The sequence below is a fragment of the Caloenas nicobarica genome, chromosome 13, assembly GCF_036013445.1.
Source record: "Caloenas nicobarica isolate bCalNic1 chromosome 13, bCalNic1.hap1, whole genome shotgun sequence".
Classification (NCBI taxonomy): Eukaryota; Metazoa; Chordata; class Aves; order Columbiformes; family Columbidae; genus Caloenas; species Caloenas nicobarica.
Window position 1 is genome coordinate 3492009 of NC_088257.1, and position 16880 is coordinate 3508888.

The 16880-nt window shown below is 49.8% G+C and overlaps 1 protein-coding gene across 1 annotated transcript; it reads left to right on the forward strand.

Moving 5' to 3' along the window:
- Window positions 1-7952: 7952 nt before the first annotated feature.
- MSX2 (msh homeobox 2) lies at window positions 7953-12556 on the forward strand. Its single transcript, XM_065644321.1, has 2 exons — window positions 7953-8307; window positions 11992-12556. Exons 1-2 carry the CDS (start codon window positions 7953-7955, stop codon window positions 12414-12416), a joined length of 780 nt encoding a protein of 259 aa, XP_065500393.1. The 3' UTR covers window positions 12417-12556.
- Window positions 12557-16880: the final 4324 nt, after the last annotated feature.

Here is a 16880-nt window from a genome sequence, read left to right on the forward strand (position 1 = left end):
GCATAGCGGTCTTGATAGCACCACTTCGGGAGGGAAAAACAAACAAACAAATAGTGTTGAAATGACAGTTTGATTTGACTGCAGAGTAACTGAGATTTTTGCAACTGAGGAACTGTGAGGAGTTACTATCCAAGGAGCTCTCCAGTGGAACAAATTGGGATTGTGCAGTCACAAGAAAATGCAGATTTAAAAAAAAAAAAGGCACACAAAACCTGAGTTGGTCTGTTACATGAAGTAAAAACCCATATAACAGAATACAGTTTCCTGATGGCAAACCCTCTCTGAAAGTGTTCTTTCCCCAGAATCTCTGCAAGCTGTCACCTCGAGTTAGACTCAAAGATTTTTTTTTCCTTTACCTTGGAGACTGTAAATGAAAATGTGTTAAATGCATTTTGCAAGTGCACAGACAAAGATAGTGCTCACATTGTGAAGACTTCTTTTCCAGAGGGAAACTATGGGGAAAAAAAGACTGTGGGATATTTCTAATGACCTTACATGAGCAGCAATGCATGTATGGAAAGAGGGAAAGCTACGCTAACAGGAATTGAAGGGCTGTAAATGAGATGGGTTAATGGTTCTTCTCATCTCTGGTTTCTGAGAAGCTGTGCAAAATAAAGCTGAAAAAAATTCTTGCATGGATTTAATTTCATAATTTGCTAAATGAATATCCTTCCAACATCTGGTATATTCTAAAGTATGTTTTTCTTCACTTACTACAACTTCCCATGCAAATACATATATATAGACAAATAAAAACTGTTACCCTTCTTAAAAAAGACGTGGAGCCGATACAATCTACAGAGGAATTAGGAGCATCCCAATAAATTTCCCATCCCTGCGTAACATTGCCGGGACTCTGATGGCATTCTCTGCAGAGCCAACATCTTGTCCAAATGCAATCAGAGGGAAAGGTAAGGACAGGACAGGACAGGACAGGACAGGACAGGACAGGACAGGACAGGACAGGACAGGAAAGGAAAGGAAAGGAAAGGAAAGGAAAGGAAAGGAAAGGAAAGGAAAGGAAAGGAAAGGAAAGGAAAGGAAAGGAAAGGAAAGGAAAGGAAAGGAAAGGAAAGGAAAGGAAAGGAAAGGAAAGGAAAGGAAAGGAAAGGAAAGGAAAGGAAAGGAAAGGAAAGGAAAGGAAAGGAAAGGAAAGGAAAGGAAAGGAAAGGAAAGGAAAGGAAAAAAATCCCTGTAACCTTGGAGGACTGGCTGGAATCCGGAGTGGAATGTGCTCGCTCGGGCGCTGGCTGCCCACCCTGGGTGAGAAAGCGCCGGGGACGAGCTGGACCGGGCTGGGTGTCAAAGCACGTTTTGGGCTGAGGATTTCGGCTCTCTCCAGATTCCTGAGGGGAAGGAACCCGGTGGGTTTGGCAGCAGCCGGCGGGAGCTCAGCACCAGCACGGCCGGCCAAGGGCGGTGGGAAAGACACGCGTGGGGAGCGGCGTGTTGGGGCTGCGGCCCCGGGCTGGGGGCTGAGCTGAACCCGCTGCTCCCTGAGCCACAGGGCTGCGTCCCGCCGAGAGCATCCCTCATCTCGGTCACCGGGCAGAGCTAAATCTAGCCCCAAAATAGCTTTATCAGATTGATTTGGATCAGCCCCCCCGCCTTCATTCTACCAAGTAAAAATCTAAAAGATGATTAATCGCATTTCAGTATTTTTTCTGGGGGAAAAAAAACGATCATCAATTGATGAAAAATTAAGTTTTCTCTAAAGAAATGGTGTTTGAGAAGTAAAAGAGTCAGCCAGATGATCTCACGGAGTCGGGCGCTCTCACAAGCAATTTGTACCAAATCTACGTCTGTGATTCAAAAGCAGTTCATTGAATGGTTTATTGTATCAGCCTGGATAATCAAAAAGAGATGGGCAGCTACAAACGGCACGATCGCAAAGCTGCGATCATTCAGGGGGCTCGGGATAGACTTGGAAAATAAAGACGTGAAGCTAAGTGGAGAAAAAAAAATAACTGACAGTAGATAATTTTAATTCGATAATTGCATTAAGCATGGGACACATCTATCTCTACACTGCGGATATACTGCATATATAATAGGATTTTTATAGGAGCTTCGTTTGAGCACAGGAGAGTTCCGTGTATTTCCCATCTCTCGTTCCTTCTATATTTCGTAGATTCATAGAAGGAAGCAGGCAAAACATCGAAAACGAATATGCATTAAAACTGACAAATAAAAATAAAATGCGCACACAAAAATAAACTCAGCTGCTTGTTTATATGGGGAGATGGGTGTGTGTAGACAGCCTTTGGGAATATTTGTGTGCTTGAATCTAAGTCAGTGGGGGACCTTTTAGTTTAGAATTCTCCACACATTATTTTCCGTGCTGGGATGAATCATTCTGATATATTCATAACCCAGACAAGCAGGAAGGCGTGTGCGATAATTAAAATTCACTGCAGCAAGTTCGATGGAAACCGTTTGCGGACAGAAAGACAGAGGGGAAAAAAAAAAAAAAAAAAAAAAAAAAGTTTTGAGGTCATAGGAAAGGAGATCTGCGAAGTCTCGGGGATTTGTGCCGCCTGCCCTGGGGGCGCCGCGGGCAGGGGACGTGTCGCTGCGGCCCCAGACGGGGCGGGGGCTGCGGGCCGGCCGGGCGCCCGTCCCTGCTCTTGGCTGGGGTCAAACCCAAAATTGTTTTGCCCACGTTATTTTTTCGACGGTGGATTTGGGATGTCCCGCTGTGGCGGCTCCGAGGGGCACAGCACCAGCAGGTGCCAAGGGTTTCTCTCCTCGGGGCCCAATCCTGCGGTCCTGGGAAGTAGCGCCGGCTGCGCTAACTTGGATGGGAGTAGGGTCTGGCCCCGATCTCCAGGACAGAACCGGATCCTCTGGGAACCTAGGTCGCCTGAGGGATCCCCGGTCACTGCACACGGCAACAGGCACCCCCGGAGTCCCGCTCTTCATCGCCTCCGAAAATCAAGTTTCCATCCGATCCTCTTGATTGCGAGTTGTCTGCGCGTAAATATAACCTCTCCAACAGCGCTTTCCTCTCCCAAAGCTTTCCCATGTGTTTATTCTAAAAGTTATTACCTCGGAAAAAAAATTGTTTTCGGTCCTTAAGGGCAAAACTGTTAACTGCTTTGAGCAGGGAGACATCTGATCTCTCACAACTATCCCCTGCCTCTTGCCAAACAGAATAAATATCTGATCGCAAGTGAAATACCTGCGTAGAGAGAGGAAGAGAACAATCCTCGGCGGGTGGGAAAGGATACGCTCGTATTATGCAATAATTGCTGTTCGTTGTACACTCACTGTCTTAAGGAGTGGATGACACCGGTGCGATAAGTAGGAACCACCGTCGGGTGACACAGAGGACACTTAAAACGCGTGATTGCACTTACTGCTCGTTGCCCGCACCGAATATAATGTAATTTTGCTTCATCGCATCCACCTTCCCTTCGCATCGGGAACCGGGGTGCGCGTCCCGCCGTGCCGGGCAGGCAGAGCCCCCCCAACCCCGGGATGGCGGGACGTGTCCCCCTGCGGGTGACCGGAGGATGCTCCGGGGAAGGGGTCCCCCCGCAAACCGCCCGGGAGCGGGTCCGCAGCCAACAGCCATCAGCCAAAACGGCTTCGGAAACAGAGTCCAAAACACTCGAGAGAAGGATCTAGATGGAAGTGTCGATAACCAGACTTGATCACTCGGATGCTCTGATGTTCAGCTCGTTTTAATGCCTTTCTAGCGTCTGGAGATAAATGCATAATATCTGTTATTAAAACGCCTTTCTCTTGGCTCCAGGTCTCATCTGGAGCAAGGCGAGGAGACAAAAATCTCCCAACATCTGACACATAAAATATTACCTCGGCGTACACCTCGTTTCGGGGTAAAACTTAGACTTGATGAGCGCTCTGAGTTCTGTTTTCCTGCCTTTCTTTCTAGTCAAATTGGGAGCCTTATCTTCCTTTCTTACAGGACTTCCACACGCCAGCCTCACAGTGGCTCGTTAAAAAAAAAATCTCCTCTCTTCAGAAAACTGCTTATTAACCAAATCGATCATAGAAGGAGGGGAAAATGTTTGTGGTGTCGTCCCTCCCGGAGAATAAACTCGCTCCCCACTGCCCGTGGGCGTTTTGTCCTCTCGAGTACTCTGTAAAGGACATGGGCTTGTTCTTTGCGTGGTCTGGGAATATAGAGCATCATTCATGCAAGTGACCGAATGGGTTCCCTCCTGATTAACACTGATGTGGTGGGGGGCAGACGGACCTGGAGAAATCAAACAGCCCACCCCCAAATCACCAGCGCCAGCTATCATAGAATCATGCCGTGGCGTATGGCAGCGGGGATGCTGCCCACGGCCCGACGGCCACGGCAGCGAAGATGCTGCGGCAGTGCCTGCCCGTCGCCTCCCTCCGCCCCCGGGCTGGGAAAGGCGAGGCGGAGGTGGGCCGGGGGGCAGCCTGAAGCCCAGGGGGGGGCGGTGGGAAGGGGGAGGTGGAGCCGTCCGGGACGGGCAGTCGCTGCTGCTGCTGCTGGAGCCGGTCAAACTGCACAGCCACTTCCCCCAGGAGCTTCCCTTTCATCTCTCCGCTCCTGGCGCCTGCAAAACAGCCTCAGTTTGTCTGCAACGTCTCTCCTCCCCCTGCGCTCCCTCCCTCCCCGTCCCACTCCAGCTGAGAGCCCCAGGACCGGGGCGCTCAGAGCCCGCCCCGGCTCACGGGGGCTGATGCTGCCGGAGGCGGGGGAGCGCTGGGGGGGACACCGGAGGGGAGTTAGGGGCTTTCTGGGCATCCTTGGCATGCGGCTGTACTTCGTGCGGCGGCTTCTGACGGCGACTCGGAGTTGGGGGGCACACGGGCTTGGGGCTGGGAAACAGCCCCAGGGAGGGGCCGTCCCGAAATCCGGGCGGCTCCCGCTGAGCCCCGAGTGCCTGGGACCGCCCTTCCCGGGAGCGGGGTGACACGGGGGACACGAGGGCAGGGGAAAGAGCCCCGACTCACGGCGGTTCCCCGAATCGGGAGAATTCCCTGATGGTCTGAGGCTGGGCGGCCTCTCCTAGATCCTGGGTAGGGTGTAAAGCCTTAATTCCTAGAAATTTCTCCAAACCTCGTCTCGGCAACGTTTCTGTCACTGCATTCAGTGCCATGCAAGGCTTCATTCTCCTATGTTCAGGAGGATAAAGGAGGGGAGAGGTGAGGGAGGAGAGAAGCCTCCAAGTTCAAACTTTATACAGAAAATACGCCAACTTCATAATGGGCTAACACTGAAGAGGGCAAACACCATCACTAAACAACCCTGTCATGCTTTGCTATCCCAGGTACCCATGTGCCACTCAGGAGCCAGGTAAACTAAGCTGGATGAGCCACCTTCGGCTCCATGCTTCGCAATGCTGAGAGAAACATGTCCCTTAGAAACATGTCCCTTCCTCCAGCCTCCCAAAGGACAACAGCACAGAGAAGCCTCCCCAAGCCCACGGGGATGGTGTTTGAGCTTGTGCACCCAGGCCACAGCCAGGCAGCTGGGGAGAGAAGCTGCACCCAAGGGACGTGATCGGTGTCACTGTGACCTGCCCTCCTGCAAGCTCTCCTTCCCTAGGCGCCCTTCCAGCGGCCATTGACTTTGGGAGCGCAGTATAATTATCTGTAGCATTTTCAGCAACCCCACAATGGCTTTCCAGGGGCAATGCATTGTTCTTGACACACATGCATTGTTCCTGCATGTCCATCAATTCTCATTTACTTGTCATGGTGCAGGAAGCATGGAGAAGGCAAAGGAAGGGGAAGAGGGAAGAAAAGGGATAAATTCAGCCCCACTGCAGCAGGAGAGCTTGCAAGGCTGAGGCTGGCTGATGGCAGTCTTGCATCTCTCTGCGAGTATCTCCCATCAAAGTGATGACCTCTCTGGAAAAGTGACGAATTGAAGATAGCAAGAGCAGATGGAGAGGCATCAGTTTGTGGGATGAGCTATTGTTTTCAGCCCTGGAGAAAAGCCCGAATCAGGGCTCTGTTGCCTGAAATGTTGAAGGCTGCTTCAGCCAGGTTAGTTGGGCTGAAGCAGTGAAAGGCATCCCCTCTCTTTGTAGATCTTGCCTGGCTTTAATCCTTAATCCATCGAGGTCTGCAGTAACACTGCTACCAATAAATGAGTGTGCAACCCGTACTATTAGCCCCACTGATGAGTGGGTTTTGTAACATGGCTTCTGGTACATGTCCTCCCACATGCCTTCCCACAGTGCAATCACATGTCCCCGTCCCAATCTGCGATCCGTGGCACCAGGCAAGATGTTATCAGGGCTGGGGTTGTTCATGTACTTGTTGGCTGACCAAGGGGGTTGGATGACCAGGGATTGGGGGGGACCTCTGGGCCCAGCACAGCACACTCAGTACAGTCCCATCCTCGACGTGCTCTCCGGCCTGGCCTCCGCAGAGGAGCATGGCCCAAAGAAAATCCACACCGAACCAGTTCGTCTCCCAGAATCAGCTCCCGAATTGCCCTCTAGGAAAAGGAATAATCACCTAGGCTGTGGAGGGAGTGGGAAGTCATGACTTGTGTTAGCAGGACTGGGGACTTCCAAGACTGCTACATGGACTGGCAGGAAAGTAAGAGGGTCCAAATCGAGCACAAGAAGAGGCAGTGAAATCCTGCACATTTTGTGGAAGGGATTTAACCAAAACCACACAGGGAGCAGAGTCCTGCAGCCGCCCAGGACAGAGCCTGCAGCTCCGTCCAAAATGCCGCAGAAGTCAGGGCATGAGGTGAGAAACTGCACCGCACAGCCCCAGCCCTGGGCAGAGGTATTGCCTCCTTCCCAGAGTATTTTGGGGTTTTTAGAGCCTCATTTATAAATAACAACAAAATTACTCCCAAAGTCTGCGTTTCCTGGATGTTAAAAAAAAAAGAGGGAAAGTTGCGGGCAAGCATGAAATAACACCTGGTATAAGATTAAAATAATTACTAAAAGAACAATATCTATTTGCTTTTATCCACACAGTAATTAGGAATGCTTTTTAAAGGATACTCTTTATTCATACCACTGGTAGGAAGTCAAAAAGTGAGAGAATCGCTTTCATAGTACTGGTTTGATATGCCTCTTAATTAAGGGCTGAGCGTCCCTAATTTATTAAAGCTCATCTATTCATCACGTGTGTAATTGACGCTGGAAAAAAAAAAATAATTACAGATCTAACCTTTGCAGAGTGGTTTTGCCCGACTTGGGTCCTGCTGCCGAGGAAACGCAAACAAAAACCCCTTTTCGGATGAAAAATGAGCGGCGGGGAAGAGACACCCGCGTTTCCCCGCGGGGCCGTTTCGCTGAGGGAGGGTCCAGCATCCCGCACCCTCCAAGCCTGTGGAAAAGCGCCTCGTTTCTCGGAGACCCGGCCGGGGATCAAGCAGATCCCGGTCCGGGAGGGCTGGCGGGGCGGGGGCGCGCCGGTACCCGACGGGGCGGCGGGGGCGCGGCTGGGGGTGCCGGGAGGAGCCGGGCCGGCGGCAAGAGAGGAGGCAGAGCCGCGATCTTCTAAAGTTTCCTCTTCGCCTAATCATCAGCCTTAATTATCCCGGCGGCTTTTTTTTTTTTTTTTTTTTTTTCCTTGCTTTTGTATGATTATAGCCCTGGACGGCTCCTTAATAGCACAGCTCCGCTGGCTGCCCGTGTCATTAACTCCTAATTCATTTCGGAGGGGACGGGGGGAGGGGGAGCACCCCAAACAAAACCAGCGCCGAAAAAAAAAAAAAAAAAGGTTTCTACCCTCCCTCCCGCTCCCGAGCCAATGGCGTGAGTCACCCCTCGACGTCAGGCCCCAGCGCGGGCCCTGATTGGCCCACGGGGCGTTTACTCCACTTCCCAAAGGAGGAAAGAGCCGGGGAGCCCCCAGAGGGGGAAAAAGGGGGGCGGCCCCGCAGCGCCTCACTCGCGCAGTCCCCGCGCAGGGCCGGGCAGAGGCGCAGCGCAGCTCCCCGGGCGGCCCCGCTCCTGCCTCGCTCCGCACCCGCGATGGCTTCTCCTTCCAAGGCGAAGGAGGTTTTCTCCTCCGACGAGGAGGGCCCGGCGGCCGGCGCCGAGGAGCACCACAAAGTCAAGGTGTCCAGCTTGCCGTTCAGCGTGGAAGCCCTCATGTCCGACAAGAAACCCCCCAAAGAGCTGCCGCTGGCCGCGGCGGGGGGCAGCGCCGACGGGGCGACCGTGGGCACCTCCAGGAACCTGCTGCTGCCGGGCCACGGCTCCCGGGACGCGCACAGCCCGCCCGGGGCACTTACAAAAACCTTCGACACCGCTTCGGTCAAATCGGAGAACTCGGAGGACGGCACGTCCTGGATCCAAGAGGCCGGGAGATATTCCCCTCCGCCAAGTGAGTGGCCGGGAAAGCGGGGGCTGCGCGGCGGCCGGGGAGCGAGGGCGGGCGGGCAGCGAGCGCTTCGGCCCCGGGCTCCGAGCGCCCGTCCCCGAGCTGCGCTGCTCCCCGGGTGCCGAAACGTTCAGGAGCACGCTGGACGTATACATATATAATACTTTATATATGTATTTATATCTACGTGTGTGTGATTTTTATATGGTTGTTACATATCTGTTCATATATATTTTTATATACATTAATGGAGTTATATATTTACATATATGATAACATGTGTGTATATAAATATATAATGCTTTTAAAACCATAGAAAAATCAGGAGCTAGCACGGACTAGATCCCTTTGCTCACTCGGCTCACCGGCTGCCAGATCGTACGTTTATCCCGTTGCAACAAGAAGTGGAAATTCTCCCTGTTCCCTTCTCCCTTACACCAAATGTTCCAAAGCAATCTTCTCGGTCTCAAACACTCAGGAATTGTCCCTTCCACCCTTGCGCGCTTTCTGCGCGCTGATTTCCGCCGCTGTCTCTCCTGGCTCGGTGCTTATTTCTCTCTCCCTCGCTGCCTGTCAAAGTTTCCCGAACCGGGCCTGACCTCTTTAGCCCCCTGCGATCTCTCCCGACCCCCTCCCCACCGCCTTAGGGACACGCGATCGGAGGTGACAGGTCACTTCTTAAACCTTTTTACTGTTCGAGCCGCGCTGCTGTGTCTGCGCTGAACTGCATTTCGCTTTCGGTGAGGTCCCCTTAAAAAGACAAAAAAAAAAAAAAAAAAAAAAAGGAAAAGAAAAATTAACTGGTTTTAATAAATTAAACCCCCTAAAATACCTTCAAGAAAAGGTGAAAAACGTAAGTGCTAAACTCTGCCTTCCCATCGCCGAGAGCCTTGGCGGCTGTACACCTGTATCAGCAGATCGATCCTCTCTCCTCCATACATCTCTGTCTTCCCTGGTATAAATTAAATGCTCTGCTTTATTTAAGTTAATGACTTTATGGACGCGATCTATTGAGCTGGGCAGTCTCGCAAAATTTGTTCCTGCAATCTAATAATGCAAGAAGAAAGTTTAGCGTTATTACAGCTCCTCTTTTTTGGGGGGGACACACAATCATTTCGATTTGGCTTTCAGCCGCTTCCTTTTCTTTGCGATAACCCCGAATTAATTTGATTTCTAACATGCTAGGAGAGGGCCCAGGAGAGGAGAAGCAGCCCGTCTATGTCATTCCCTGTGTAGCTCCAGTTAGTGATTTTCACGTATTCTCAAGTATGCTGGAAAAGCGTGAAGTGTGTGCTCCTACTTGACCCCCTTCTCTAAAACTGCCCTAAACCCCAGACTTAGACAAGGCCAAATTTTCTCACGGTACCTTTTTTTTTTTTTTCATTCGAAATTCCTCCTTTTTCTCTGTTAAAATTCGCGGTTCGTAAGATCTGCGAAGTAGCTTTGTAAAGGATTTCAGTAGCTAGGGAGTTCAGGTCCAGTGATTTCAGCAGGTTTTGGGGTGAAAAAATAATGATCAGGGAAGGGAAGGACCTTCGGCCTCGATCATCTTTCTGATTTCCCACTTCCTCGGCTCTCGGACCCCTCGGAGCCGGTGTCCCAGCAAGAGGCAATGACCAGTTCTCCGGCAAGAAGCCCGTCTGTCCGTGGAGGGTTTCGACATAAGAAGCAGCTATTCGCTTTATTATTATGAATATTACGGGTGGAGCGAAGTGGGGAAAAAGCTGTAAAGTTAGATTTTGAGCAACACGGAGAGGGAACCGCGTCTTCAAGTGACGATTTTTGCCCGACACTGGCCAGAAAATGGAGAATAAACAGGAAAAAAAAACCCCACAACAGCGAAACAAATCACTGCGGCGAGTGCTCGGGGACTGGCACGGGATAAACGCAATTACAGCGTCTGCGGTGGCGACAGTTCCCGCTCCTTATCAATTTCTCAGTCACTTGGGGGATGGTAGAGGGAAGAAGCCCGTGTACGTTTAGGAGTATTTCGGGGGAAATATCTGTCCGGGATTTAATTTAAAAGCACGTTTTTGCGGTTTCCCCTGTGCGTAGCAAAAGTCGGGACGTGTCAGGCTAACTCGAAAGCCGGGGAAGGCGCTGGGATGGGGAGAGATCCCCGCAGCCCTTGTAGACCATCCCTCCTGGAAAGAACCCCCTTTTAGCTGGGTCTTTGGGGAACTTCACCTCAAGAAAAGAAATAGGTTGCGTTTAAAAAGAGAGTGGAATAACGGGGTGACCGGTAGTGAATTCGGTGTGGATTTAGTGTACTGTGAATTTACTGTAGTTTTTAGGAGTGAACCAAGTGCCACGGTGAGCACCTTAATTATTAAAATACCCCCGTGTGATCCTAAGACAGTATTTGACAAGTTGTTTTCTAAGGGGGATTTGTTTTTCGCGTTCAGTATCTAGAAGAAGAGTAAGAAGATAAATTTAATTTTCTCAGCTGTAGCTGTTTTCTCCTTCCCCTTTCTGAACTTTTGAACACTTTCCTCGTGGGATTTTTTTAATTGCATGGTATTCACTTAAACAGCTTCGTGGTCCAGTTTATTTTTAAAAAATAAAAGAAGAAAATTAAAAGGGTTCAGAACACACAACCTGCAAACAGTGACAGGCATTTGAACCAGACACTACAGCATGTACAAAATTTAGCAGCTGCTTAAGAGGAGTCTGAATGTCATTTTCTGTATCAAGCTGGGGAGACAGGGTCGTTTGTCGTGTACCCCGGGAGTGATCTGAAACACAGCCAAATATCAAGCTTTTTAAGTCAGCCGTATGCTTTTTAAATTATTCTTTAGATTGCAAAATTATTAGTGAAATCCAAAGTGAATCTAGAGACAAGTAAGCAATGTACCATCGCAGGCAAATGCGCCTGACCTGGTTGAGATTATAAAGCGAGCACAAAAGGTAGAAGATCTCCTGACTGACTTGTATTGGCTACAGATGCTGCAGCTATGGGGGGTTTTTTTGTTGTTTTAATTGGCAAATGTCATAAAAGCTAAAGGTTGGCTAAGAAGTGTTCTGCTTTCTTCTTTTTTTGATACGTGTTGGAAAACAGAAAATACTCCTTGAAAAGTTATTAAGCAGAGGCAAAACTTACTCTTGAAGAAACAATAGCAAGCAAAACTACCAGCTGTCTAAACCACAAAAATTATCAGACCTACCTCTTGAGCTGTCAGAAAAAAAAAAATAGGGCGGATTTGTTGCTCTTGGTGAAGAAATCCTGGAGTGGGGTTTGTCTCTTGCACCACTGTCCTTTTGTGAATGTCCTGGTTTTGCATATGTGTTTGTCCTGTGCTGTATTGGAATTACTGCTCCAGTTCTGCAGCTCCCAAGACAGCTGTTCTGTGTGCTCTAGACCCCTATGACGTGACTCCCAAAGTGATGTGCTGTGTGTGCAGCTGTGAATCCTTTGTGCTCTGCTTGCCTACAAGCTGCCCTTTTGAAATCACTGAGCATAAATTCCACTTCCCAGGACATCTGCTGAAGTCCTGTGAACATAACTTTGGCCAGGAAGAGATTTCCAGAGCCACTTGCAAAGAGATCCTCTGTTTTGAGGGTATCACCTGTTGGGACTTTTCCTTCAGATCCCCCCACTCCCTGCCCCAGCCCTCAACTGCAGCACATACCTCCAGAGCACCCAGGTCTCCCTGCTTTTGTGATAACCGGCCTTTCCCTTCCTTGCAGGACACCTGAGCCCCACTGCCTGCACCCTGAGGAAGCACAAGACGAATAGGAAACCCCGAACCCCGTTCACCACTTCCCAGCTGCTGGCTCTGGAGCGCAAGTTCCGCCAGAAGCAGTATCTCTCCATCGCCGAGAGAGCTGAGTTCTCCAGCTCCCTCAACCTCACAGAGACCCAGGTCAAAATCTGGTTCCAGAATCGGAGGGCTAAGGCCAAGAGACTGCAGGAGGCTGAGCTAGAGAAGCTCAAAATGGCAGCGAAGCCCATGTTGCCGTCCGGGTTCAGCCTCCCTTTCCCCATCAACTCTCCCATCCAGGCTGCCTCACTGTATGGAACATCCTACCCTTTTCACAGACCTGTGCTCCCCATCCCACCTGTTGGACTCTATGCTACTCCTGTTGGATATAGCATGTACCACTTGTCCTAAGAAGATCAGAAAGACGAAGCGACAGTGAGATAGACTTCCTGGTGGACTATGTCCAGCCCTGAGAAGGCAGTACCCCAACCAGTACTGGCCGTTCTTTCTGCACACTTCTATCTGCCACCCTGAGCGTACGGGAGTTTGCGTTCGCAAAGCAAGGCATCCTGTATGCTACAGGTTGGGTGTCTTCCGAGAGTGCTCTGAGCGCTCAGAGTCTGATCCTCAAAGAAAAAAAAAAATTGTAAAAAAGCAAAGAAAGAAAGAAAGAAAAAAAAAAAAAGAACAGGAAAAAAAAGCATTTGAGCAAATGTAAGGTTTTGTACAGTGCACATAAAACCAGAATAAAAAAGAATAGATGAAAAAGCAATTTCATCTTAGGGAGGCAGAGATTTTCTGATGCCTTCTTGATGGGGCCAACACTTATTTAAAGTAAGAGGGGTGCATGCCCTAAACCCACACTCTCAAGTGTCATCACTTAATTACGGGGTCTGGGGGGGTGGGAAATAAAAACATATAATAAAGGTTTGGTTGGTTTTGGTTTTTGTTTGTTTGTTTTGGTTTTTTGGTTCTGTTTGTTTTGTTGGTTTTGTCATTTTTTGTTTGTCTTTTGGGGTTTTTTGTTTTGTTTTTTGTTTTTGTTGTTTTTTTCGGTTTTTGTTTTTTGGTTTTTTTAATAAGAAAACAGAGCCCTTAGCTAGAGACACCATGTAAATAGAAACTAGACCCAGTAGAGTCTGAGCAATGTTTGGAGCCAGCAAGTTCCTGCATTTCTGGGGGTAGGGAAAATTTTTGCACCCCATACCTTGACAGATGTTTGCAACAAGGTGAGCATCAGGGGCCCTAAATATAGAGCAACAGCTTCATCCACCATTGGGTCCTGTAATGCCTTTGTCTGTATAAATAGCTTCAGCATTTGTAAAGCACTGTGAGGGGAGGTAAAGTGCAAGAGAGGGTTATTAGGCAGTCTGGGTCTTTATCTCTTCCTGTTGGCATACTCAGAAATTTTTGGCTACAGCCAGGTAATCTTGGCTCCGCAATGTTCCTTGAAAACCAGAAGAGAGGGAAGGAAGCTTTCCGGGGAAAGAAGATGTGGGTTGTTTCCAGAGTGGTGGTGAGCAAAGGATTGTTGAACACTTCTGGGAGATGTTTGGGGTTTTTTATTAGTATTTGCAACAGTTTGTATTACATAGAAGAACCCTCCGAGTCTTCCTCTCCTTCCCTTGCTAAGGATGCCAACATGACTCATACTTTAAGCCCTTCTTAAGAGAGATCCACGTATCACAAACAACAACCCTACCACTAGGATGGTGGGATGCCAAGAGACTGTGTAACCTGTCTGTCCCCGTGGGAGCTCCCCACGCACGGGCAGGACCTTCCCCAGGCTTCTCCTTGTAACTATTGTATTATGTGTATTACTCTTGCTAAACTTTGTGAGAAAGTTACTCCAAAGCCTGTGGAACACTGAAGGCAGAGCTTATCCTGGATTTGTTTTCTTAGTGTGTTGTGGAAGAAAAAAAGGAAACAAACAAGGGAAAGAAAAAAAAAAAAAAAGAAAAAAAAAGGAAAAAAGCCACGAGTTTTTGCTGGTTTTTGGTTGTTTTGACCCAGGCACTGTCGCTGCCTGGGACCCACTATAGGTGAACTTCCCCTCTCCCTTGCCCTCACCCCTAATCTTCCATTATAGGAAAGTCCCTTTGAAAGGGATGCCTTGTACAATTTTATATATTTTATTGAAGATTTATTATTTCTTATCTCTTATTTCAAATTAAATTTTAAAAAAGAAAAAAAACATGTTTAATTGCGTGTGGGTCTGTGTTTGGAGTTCTTTAAAAAGTAACTTCTCTCCGTGTGTGTTTTGCATTGCTGGGTCAAGTTCAAAGGAGTGTTGGGGTTGCCTTTATGATTATTTCCCCTTTCTGAATCTGAATTAAAGCCAAATTTACAGCACATGAAGGTGAATTGCAAGTCAACAATTCAAAGTCGAAAGCCAAACCTTTTATGAGGTTTCCTTGTTTTTAACAACGGCTTTTAGGCGCCTCTGTTCTTTACAACATCATACTCTGATGATGTTTCCATCACTTTTCTTAGCTCGTGTGCTTTTCTCTTTTGCTCAGGACTCTCCCTCCGACTCGCCTTCCCATTGACCTCAAATCTGCGCTTAATTTAATGGGAGAATAGTCGCGACCTCCGCAGTAGTTGGGGGTAATTTTGCACAGGTAAAACCTGGCAGGGACCCTGCAAAACTTCAGCACCGTTGCATTTCAGGGCTCCCATGCGCTGTCAGCCTATCCCACAGTTTTCGGGGCAGTTTCCCTCAAGGGACGCATTCATGTGCACCCCGGAGAGCAGGTGCTGGACCACCCACCCCTGAGCTTCCTGGCGAGGAGGGCTCGGGTTTGCTCAGATAGGAGGGGTACCCAGGAGGTCAGGGCTACTTTTTTTTCACACCGAAAGTTCCACGCTGGCCCGAGGTATATTTTGTTGTAGGAGGCTTATTCAGGTTAGGAGTGACCTCTGGGATCGCAGCTGGAGAAAGAGGTGGATTTGCCTCTGCTGAAGCAGCCGGGCGATCCGATCCTCTCCTCCGGGCTCTGCCGAGGGCCGATCGCGCTCCCCGCACACGCCGGCGGGCAGAGCCCAGGGGGGCGCCCGTTCGCCCCCCAAAGCCCCGCCGGTCTCCGTGCGGCCCCGACGGGTCGGGCCGCGGCTGGGCCAGAGGCAACAGGGCACGGAGGTGAAAACACCTCCCGAGCTGGGCTGTGAGGAGGGGGCTGCGGGCTGGGTTAGCGGCTCGGGGAGCTCCGCACATGGCGGATCCTGCCCTGTTCTACCAGCCTCCCGACTGCGGAAAAAAAACAAACCAAAAAAAACCCCAAAAAACGGTTAACCTTCCCGCTTCTCAACTGGAGGGGAAAAAAAGCTGGGGGAATCTAATCTCCACGCAGGCTTTTCAAATTAGCATTTACTGCTGCATAAAAAATGGAGACAACCGCTTCTTTCTCGGGCTCTCTCTTTCTGAAGTATTATCACCTTAACTCCAGGGCAGGGTGAAGGTTCCCTCGTCCCTGTCCTTCCCCGGCCGATTGTCCCGAGTGCTTTCTTAGCTGGGCTGGGCTGGTTATAAATAAACCAGCCGTATTTTTTAACCTTCAGTATAAATCAGCTGTGTCAGGGATTACAGCTAAATCTTTTCGCTGGAAATTCTTTGAGCGCAGGAGCTTTATGTGTGTTATGATAGATCCTTAAATGGATACAGATTTATTGCAGAACACAAGGGTGTTGAAGGAAAAGCTTCCAAATCTCGGTTACAACCTCTGCTATGGGAAAGGCAGGACGGATCCGTGACACCTTTCCCGAGCCTGCGGATGGCATGACAATTCACCCTGCGCCCATTATTAACTTGTTCCAATTAAAGCCTTCAGAAAGGCCGAGTTAATTGAGTATTATATTTTATTAGGAGGGAGGTGTCAAGCTTTACTCATGAGACTTCATCATCGGCCTAATGGGAGCTGCCCCGCAGGCAGATCTGTAACTGAATAAATTACATCAAGGCAGGGAAATCAGAATGCTACCATTAAAAGCGATGCACTTAGTGAAATTCCTCCTCCACTTTCGCAAGAGGTTGTGGAGGTGTGGCTTTAATTAGTTATTTTAATGCAAAGTTAAATTGTTCCCAAAGTATTTTCTGACACAAAGCAGATGCGATGATTAGAAGTTGAGTGAGACTGAAAGGAGCTGGCATCTGTTCCAGGTACATCTATATATTTTAAATTCCCAATAGAAAGTGAAAAATAATTAGAGCAATAAATAATAAACATTAAAAACAACGCGATAAATTATCCCGATCCTTAAAATCCCGACTTGCTGAACGGCGGCTCAGGCCAGCCGGGCACAGCGCGGCTCTCTCGGGACCCTAATTCACGAGGTATGGATTTGTTGACATAAACAGTTAGGAATGGGCTTTCTGACTCGCTACGGCCAAGCGTTCATTACCTAACGCCACGGGCGCTCGGAGCCTGCATTTCATGTTGTCACGTTGCCTTGTCAAACCCCGGAATTCCTGCATTTTATGGGGAAAGAGAAAAAAACTCGCTGGCTGCGGCGCGGCTGTTGAGCCGGCGTGCCCGAAAGCGCCGGGGTTTGATCTCCGCCGGGATCCCCGCTGGGAGGCCGGGGCAGCGCGCACCCTGCTCGGCGGGGCGGCCCCGGAGGCGACCCGGAGGACCTCGGGGCCTTGTCCGGCCTCAAGGGCAGCACCGTCGGGGATGGAGCTGCTCCCGGCTGGGCACCGGCTCCCGGCACCGGCTCCTGGCAGCGGGGGAGGCTCCGCTTCTCTGGACACCTGCTCCGCGGGTACCAGCCGGAGGGGGCAGCCAACCCTCAGGCTGGGCAGATCCGGGTGGCAAGTGGAGCCCTGCGACATCATCCCGCTGCCGGCCCCTCGGTGGTGTGTTGGGCGCGGACACCCCC

Excerpts from the sequence above, each read along its gene's own strand:
- MSX2 (XM_065644321.1), top strand. The coding sequence starts at position 7,953 with ATGGCTTCTCCTTCCAAGGCGAAGGAGGTTTTCTCCTCCGACGAGGAG. Across the intron at positions 8,308-11,991 it reads GAGATATTCCCCTCCGCCAA|GACACCTGAGCCCCACTGCC; the intron begins GTGAGTGGCCGG and ends CCTTCCTTGCAG.